The sequence below is a fragment of the Nicotiana tabacum genome, chromosome 11, assembly GCF_000715075.1.
Source record: "Nicotiana tabacum cultivar K326 chromosome 11, ASM71507v2, whole genome shotgun sequence".
NCBI lineage: Eukaryota > Viridiplantae > Streptophyta > Magnoliopsida > Solanales > Solanaceae > Nicotiana > Nicotiana tabacum.
In genome coordinates, this window is record NC_134090.1 from 73,644,663 (window position 1) to 73,653,201 (window position 8,539).

General features: G+C 34.6%; 1 protein-coding gene and 1 long non-coding RNA gene across 8 annotated transcripts; one reads left to right on the forward strand and one right to left on the reverse strand.

Moving 5' to 3' along the window:
* Positions 1-592: 592 nt before the first annotated feature.
* Positions 593-4,146, reverse strand: LOC107818549 (uncharacterized). Of its 7 annotated transcripts, none has more exons than XM_016644598.2 (4): positions 3,978-4,146; positions 3,793-3,840; positions 2,402-3,347; positions 593-2,154 (listed from the first exon to the last, which is right to left on the reverse strand). In XM_016644598.2, the coding sequence occupies exons 3-4, from the start codon at positions 3,335-3,337 to the stop codon at positions 1,258-1,260; spliced, it is 1,833 nt and encodes a 610-aa protein (XP_016500084.1). In that variant the 5' UTR covers positions 3,338-3,347; positions 3,793-3,840; positions 3,978-4,146; the 3' UTR covers positions 593-1,257. The 7 variants fall into 7 exon arrangements, with proteins under 7 accessions (XP_016500084.1, XP_016500069.1, XP_016500076.1 ...); XM_016644583.2 differs by having other exon boundaries at positions 3,793-3,874; XM_016644590.2 differs by having other exon boundaries at positions 2,402-3,352; positions 3,793-3,874.
* Positions 4,147-5,759: 1,613 nt separating this feature from the next.
* On the forward strand, positions 5,760-6,869 carry LOC107818579 (uncharacterized). Its single transcript, XR_001655461.2, has 2 exons — positions 5,760-6,201; positions 6,589-6,869. It is a non-coding gene; the product is annotated as an uncharacterized LOC107818579 (long non-coding RNA).
* The last annotated feature ends 1,670 nt before the right edge of the window (positions 6,870-8,539 follow it).

An 8,539-nucleotide genomic window follows, 5' to 3' on the forward strand; every position in this document is an offset into this window, starting at 1 on the left:
TGCTCACACAAGTTCTAGTGAAATGATTCAATTGCCCCATGGGGACCTAAGTATACAAAAAGAAAAGATGAGGGGATCAGTTAGTCATTGGTAGCAAAAGAGTTAGTTAGTCGGTTAGTCGGAATAAAAGCTGTTAGAAGTTAGTTAACAGTGGTTAGGAGAATTAGCTGGATATAATATCCTTTCCTCTGTAATTGGGATTCATTAACTTGATTCTTATATTAATGTGGTGCTTATGCTTTCCTGAATCGAGGGTCTATTGGAAACAGCCCCTCTATCCTCACAAGGTAGGGGTAAGGTCTGCGTACACACTACCCTCCTCAGACCCACGGTGTGGGATAATACTGGGTATGTTGTTGTTGTTGCTTAACTTGATTCTTATGAAATAATCCCTCTCTCTCTCTCTCTCTCTCTCTCTCTCTCTCTCTCTCTCTCTCTCTCAGCTTCTCGATTGCTAAACTGTTCAGGAGTAATTCTCCAATTTCTGCTCCTTAGGTTTGCAATTTGGGTGGTCTTCATTGAACACATTACAGCAACAGAATGGAGAAGTAAAACATACCAATAGCTAGTCACCACTTGTACAATCTTTGTCTTGTACAAGAACAAACTGAAGAAGTAATAAAAAACTCGCTAGTCACCAATCATACATTCATACTACAAAAATGTTCATAGCGGACAATAGAACAAACCTATGCAAAGCCTAAGAATATGAAAAAAACATATGTTGGATGTATGAAGAAGTGTCAAAAAGCAATGTGCAAAAGAATCGAAACACAAAACCAGCCATCATTGAGAACAAACAGATGGAAAACAAAATTATTTTCCTCTTTCTGCAAGGTAAAGGTTGCTAAAAAGATCAAAACTGGCTATTAACTTTGTCTGCTGCATGCAAAAGATACCTGCGCATCTCCTATGCTCTGGCCTAACTTCAGGTTAACTTCCGAAAGAGAGAGTACACTTCAATGCAATCAACTTATTTCCTTCTTCCAGCATGAACGGTTAGGAAACTGTCACTCTGCTCTTTTAACAGGTACCAACTCTTTCCTCTAAAAGAAATGATCATTTGCTTTGTCTGATCCTTCTTTTTTCATGTCTTCCAACTTTTTAAATTTCTTTCATTTTGTTGCTACACGTGCATCTACTTTTGGATTGACGACTTAGGCTCTTTATCTTTTCTGATGAAGATTCTGTTGATCTCTTTTCTTGAGGTGTGGATTTGTTGATTACATTTTCCACCATATCCTTAGTGTTGGCATGTCACTCAATCTTGTCTCCCAAGGCTGTGGAGTCTACACTTTTTGGAGACTCCATTTTGGGTGAGGAGGCTTTGGAGTCATGGTGTTTCTTGGGTGATGGCATAGACTCTTTAGGTTTAGGTGTCTCCATTTCAGGAGGCGAAACTGTGAAGTTTTGATGTTTCTTTGGTGATGGGGCTGACTCTTCACTTTTGGGTGACTCCACTTTCTTAGAGGATACTGTGAGGTCCTGATGTTCCTCAGCTGACTTAGAAGATTCTTCATTTTTGGGTAATTTTGGAGACAGTACATTCTTGTCAGGAGATTTCAGACCTTCATTTTCTACTGGAGGTCTAATTTTACTTTTACTGGGGGATAGATTTGTTGAATCTTCTTTCACTTCAGTTTTGCTGGTTGGTTCCGCAACATTCTCTGATTTGGCGGATGCTGTGAGGCCCTGATATTCCTCAGGTGACTTAGAAGATCCTTCATTTTTAGGTAATTTCAGAGACACTACACTCTTGCCAGGAGATTTCAGACCTTCATTTTCTACTGGAGGTCTACTTTTGCTCGGGGATAGATTTGTTGAGTCTTCTTTCACTTCAGTTTTGCTGATTGGTTCCACGACATTCTCTGATTTGGCAGGCGACTCCACTTTCGCCGGCATAGCTGTAGAGTTGTGCTGAGTCCTGGGTGAGTCTAGAGACTTTTCATTCTTATGAGGTGAATCCGTGCCATCATCCTTGTTGGTGGATATATCCGTGTTGTCCTCTTTTTTGTCTATCGATTCTGCAACCTCTGGATTGACCTCTGTCTTTTTCTCAAATTCCAAAGGTCCAAGCTTTGCATTACTATTCTTAATTGCAGTTGTTAATGATCTTGCATCACGAGCAGCTGCTAGCCGTTCAGGTGATGATGCCTGTTTTGCGAGAAGAAAAGAAGATATCACCACATCAAAGTAGTTATTCATGGCTTAAGTGGTATTATTATTAGTATAATTATTGTTATTATCATTATCTGATAATTACTGCAAAGAGAACCCAGAAGTAGTTAAATAATTTCATAGCAACAGAATGGATAGCTCCAAAATCAGTGATCAATGTTAGCAACAAGTTCACAAGTCACATTTGAATGCTACAAAATTGCGGGACCATTTAATAAGTTACCTGTTGCAATTGTTCAGCCCTTTTCTTAAGAGCTTCTAAAGATGCTTCCTTGTGAATAAGTTTTAAAATGTAGACCAAGTGAGACTGGAGATTCTCTTGACGATGCTCGCCTGCTTTGCATTGGGGAATGGTAGAAAGGCAACCAACTGGGTAAAAGGAACAGTTGACGAGTTTCATCGGACAAACAGTTATACAGTGCCGGTCCATTTCACGCTGCATGAGCATTTCTGGGCACTTCTGCTCGCACTGAAGTATTTTGAAAGGACAAGTAGAATCATGCTGTTCCAGTTGAGCTGCACTAAATCTGGCATTACAGCCCTCATTTGCACAGTTTATTTCCCTGAAACCACACGAGGAGACATGTTGCACAAGCTCTTCTTGGGACTTAAACTTCATATTGCAGTGAAAGGTGTTCTTGAAGTCAACATTTCTAATCACTGTTTGTGCTACGGTTTCCCTCCTCCCCATCAACCAAAAGCCATTTATTTCCATTTCTTGTACGAAATCATCTATTCTGTCCTCTCTCCTTTCACTTAGTACCCATCCCGAAACCTTGCTAAAGAAATTCCTCTTTGACTGTCCAAAATCATCAATAAAATCTGAAATGATATCGTAAGGGTTGTCAGAGACGACTGTTTCTGTTCCACCATCTAAAACAACAGACTCGGCAACAAATGTCTCGCTTCTCTGGATAAGATAATCCACCATTTCTCTTCTGACATCAACAGCGACAGAAGCAGGGCTCTTGAATAGACCACCAGTCGTGTTGTCAACACAGGCCGAGGCTAATCCTGTAAGGAATTCCTGTGCAACCTTGCGAACCATTTCTGCATCGAATAGATTACAAGAAAAGAGAGGACCTTCCTCTTTTACTTCTTCAAGTGTCGAATCCCCTTCATTTGTAGGGGGGTCCATGTTTGAAGATGCTTCCAACATTATGTATGAACTGCACTACACAGCAAATGAATACATGAAAACAATACTGGTGAAAGAAATAACTTTCAGCAAGAAAAATGTGCACTAGTAATGAGCTTTAACCGCAAATAAACAGATACAGTGGAACAAGAGGATTGAAAAAATTCACCAAGCTTTAGGTTTCATATTAGGTATGCTACATTATTTGATCACAGGATTTATGATGAAGAAACAGAAGCAGTAAAAGATTAAGAAATAACACCCAATCCGAAAGACAAAAGGGAAACTTTAGACTAAATTCAAATTAGTGAATTGCTTTTACCCAAATTTCCAACCAAAGAGAAATCAGAGGAATGCATTTGCAAAATGGCCATTACAGAATCAGACATAAAACCCAAAAGAGAACACAGTCTAACTGTAAGATTGGATCAAATGTAAAAAATTTGAAATCCATAAAAATGGGTATAAACACATACCTAATTAAATACCAAGCCTCGAATTCAAAATCAGCTCAAATCACCTTTCTGCTATATAAACATTTTTCAAGGAAGTCAAGAGCTACAAAATGCAGATAGAAAAAACATAAAGACAAGAACCAAACAAAAAGGTGAAAGAAAAGAAGACAAATTTCAGAAAGAAAGAAAAAAAAGAACCTCAGTACCTTCAGTTTTGCGACTTTGTCTCCGCAAATGAAGCTAAATAATTTTCTACAAAATTATTCTGACCGACAAAACCGTCCCTCCACGATCGCCTTTCTCCTTCTTTTTTTAAGCATGCGCGATGAGCCTAAGCTGCTAAGCGTATATTTTTTTTTTCCATTCTGTAATCTGTATGCTGAAGCCGTTAATGTGAAAATAAGAAACCAATATTTTTATTACGACCCCTCAAGTTTTGCAGGAGGTCCCAATTACCCCAACGGAAACAAAATTCGTACATACTTGCTGTCAAACTAATTCAAGAGAAGCATACAGCTCCGAATACGGTTTAACGGCTCAAAGATCCAAGCTTTTAGACTTCTCTTTCACTACTAGCTAGTCCCTAACTTTTGATCTGGCACATAGTTTAAAAAAGAGTTTTTTTAATTATCTTAAGTATGCATTTAAAATAAATGAAGATTTTAAATTAAATTGTTTTTTTAAATATAAAAGGGTATTGTTCTTTGTTAAAGGAAAAAAATGAAACATTATGTAACACATAAAATGGAACATAACCTATATAGTGAGAAAATAATATTCTTTTCAAATTCTCATCTTACTCACAATTGGGTAAAAGTTATTTACACCTTCCAACTTTGCCCTAAAAATCAAACTCTCCCCTTAATTTTGAACGATAGTCATTCTCCCCCTCTTATCCTATGCAATATTAATTTTGCCTTTGACATTTTTAATTCTCTGTCTATATAATACCTTTTAATATTATTTAGAATAATATTTTATTTTTTAACCTAGACATTTTACTCAGTTTAAATAATTTTCTATCTTAGTATAGATTTTTACTTAATTTTATTAACATTAAAAGCAAAATATTCTTTTAAAAAATTTATTACAAAATCTAACGCTATTTTTTTTATAATTGTTATTTAAATATAACATACATTAAGTATGTATATCTGAGTGTGTGCATACATATATATTTAAATTTTGCTCTCTCTTATTTTCTAGCATCTATATGGATAAATGAGTTTTGATTGTCACAAATGAAACAATATTTAAATTATAATTTAGAATGCATTTACGTTATAAATAGATAATCTTTTAGAATTCTGTTATAAAATTTATTTCTATTTTTATTTCTTTAGTGGCGACTAAAACTCATTTATCTATATAGAATTCTATTATAAATTAATCTCTAATTTTATTCATTATTGTGAGCACCTAATTTTTGCCCCGCATGAAAATAACTCTTAAAAATAGACCAAAAATAATTTTTGAAGGATTTTAGAAGTTTTTCTTTATTAAGTTGCATTTCATGCATTTTTAATATTTTAAATCATAAAAAATCATTAAAAAAATTGTCACATTTAATTTCATGTCATCTTAGGTTTAATTTGTATTTAAGAATTTAATTGCATCATTAAACAAAAAATCACAAAAATTACTAGAATAATAATGTCCACATTTTAGCTTTTAGTTTTAAATTAATTAGTTCTAAATTAGTAAAAATAAGTAAGATTAAATTTACAAAATAATTTAAGGTAGAGCCTAATTTAGGATTTTATTTAGCTTGTTTAGTTAATTTAATTGGATTTTTGAAATCAAAAGAAAAACAAAGAAAAAGAAGTAGATTTGGTCTTTCAATTTCGTCTGGCCCAGATTAATTTGAAGGCCAAAAATCCCAAATTACTCAAGCCCATACAATCTCAGCCCACTACACAAATACCCATTCCCTTTTTTTAAACTCTACCTCCTACACTCTAATATATATACACATTAGGAAACTTAGAGAAGAGATCAGATTCTTAATTTCCTTCACCAAAACGGTGCATCCCCCGCGGTCTGCATCTTCAACCTAAGAACAATTAGAAGAGAACCATTTCCTTCCAAAAGAGAAAATCAGACTCGGACCTTTGCAAAAACCAGAGCAAACAGCGCAACCCCAGCTCCCTTTCTTCTGTTTGCTTCATCATTTTCTCAAAACACACACAGAGAAACACCCAATTCTCATATCTGACTCCCTACATTTCCTTACTTCTCTGATAAACACCCAAACACACTAGGAAATCAAAATTGGAAGAAAAATCCGAAAAAATCGTTTCAAACAAAAATCAAAATGAAGCTGGAATTTGGGCATCAATTTTCCTAAATACTGCTGTTGTTGTTGTGTCATTCTTTTGCTTTCATCTCCTTGCAACTTCAGAGATTTATTCTTTTTGGTGGCTAAATCAGGTATGTAATTTAAGTTCTTAAGTTGAAAATGTTGAGGCATTTTTGTTGAAACAGAAGCAAATCGATTTAGCTCTTTTGATAAAGTTTCTTTCATGTTGGATCTTTTATTCGAGCATGTCTTGGAGTTATCATATTAATCCTGGATTCGTCTTGCTTTTCTGAGTTTCACATGACTACATTATATTGATCTCTATTTTAATGTCTTGTGTATCTAGCAGTATCTAACTTTTTGTTTCACAAGCCAAAGAGGTAAAAATATATATTCCAGCATTATCCAGTTCTTATTCTTCTCAAAACCAAATATCAAAACTGCTTAATCTGGTAACCTAATATATGCTAATATATTTTTTGCCTGGCGTGTGGACATGCTTGGTTCTCAATCTACAGTGCTTATTTCTAAAGAAGTAGTGTGCAAGGAATTTGTACTGATACTAGAAGTCAGTAGATGTTTCAAGAACAGTACAAGTTTGTGTTAATTCTTCTTTGTCCCCAGCACTTGCTGACCAAGAACGGACAGTCCTGATGCCTATGATTGTATTAATTTGATTACTAACAGCTTGAATGATTGTAAGTAACGAAGTGATTATTGTGAAAATATTGTTTAGTAAAAGTGTCTTCATTTGTGATTGATCCAACAAAAAAAACAAATATCTAGGATATTAAAAGAATTGTTTGTGGGGTTCATAAAAATATATTATAATTAATGTTTATCCAAGGAATAGCCACTTATCATATATGTCCTCACGTATTGATAAAATAATAAAAACGTCAGTATCAAGTCATGAGTTTGTTTAAGGCTTGAACAGATTTAAAATCTAAAGGAAGCTAAGCGTGTCCATTCGTATATTGATTGGCTTCAATTGAGCTAAACCTTTAGTTTTGAATTTGTTGGAGTCAAGCTTATAATAGTGTTCCCATGTTTGTGGTAGATGTATAAAGTCAGTTGGTAATTTTATGTTCTCAAAGTCTCCTTTGGTTCAACTGGTATGAGTTTAGGCTAGAGGTGTCAAATTTAACCCATAATTGTGTAACCCGCCCAACCCGTCCAAACTTTAACGGGTTGGTTCAATGATTTTTTCTTATCGGGTCAATTTGGGTTGTAACCCAAACTGACCTATCTCTAAAACGGGTCAAATTGGGTCACTCAACGGGTCAGTTTATCAACCTGGGACTTTCCTGACTTTCATCTAGTTGTGTCTTCTAAGACAAAACCCAACTTCTCCTAAATCCCTATATTTTATTATAACAGATTTAATTGCATTTGAAAATTTCCCATTTGTAACAGAACCTTGTCCTAAATGCCTTTAGAGATGATGTTTTCTTTCATAAAATTTCTTTTAGGTAAATGATTGCAGTATATATTAAAATCATACAACTTGTAATTTCTTAGGCGTCTTTAAATTTTTGTGAAATTGATTTAGAGAATTCTTTATAGATTAATGCATGATTCATGAAGATATGAAGAAAAAAACATATACATTCTGCAAGCTAGCCGATATATTTATGTAAGGTAACAATTATAATATTGGTTTTTACTAAATTATTATTCACTAGTTTACATTTTTTTAAAGTTGTAGACCTTGTTTTAGAGGAAGATTTTTTGTCAGGAAAAAGTTAAAGCCGAAATTAAATGCTGCCCTTTTTACTAAATTTAGATCTTTTTGATTGTTATTAAAAGATAACATAACCCAACTATTAAATTTTTTAAATGGTTTCAACCAAGTTTTGAATTACGTTAGAAGACAAGATACGATCCTAAAACTAATATTTGACAAAAATAGATGATGAATAATTGTAACTTGCAGCACACATAATACAATTTTATTTAAGTAATAGTTGCGCGGGTTGGGTTATGACCCGTTATTTGACCCATCTTAACCCAACCCATTTTGTCCCAAGCAAACTTTTGGGTGGGTTGGGTCATGACCCAGATATCAACACAACTCGTTTTGACCCGCCCAAATTTGACCCAACCCGCCCATTTGTCACTCCTAGTTTAGGCTAATGGTTGATGAATGTTGAGTTATCAGCATCTCCTCCAACCCAATACATGGTTCTGTAGCTCTCAACTTTAACACAGGATCTTGAATATAGAAAAGTAATTGATTCTATGAACATCTGTAGATTGCTTTAATTGAGTACAAATCTTTTAAAACAAATTGGGGCGTGCCATACACATATAAAATCCATAACCCATGGCCCTCACATTAATACTAACTAGTGTAGAAAATACTATGAACATTTGTAGCTTGCTTTAGGCGCGACTTGATCTATCATCGTGATTGTGTACACGTTCGCGTGACATAATTATGATCCTAATAACAAAATCGAGGTATGC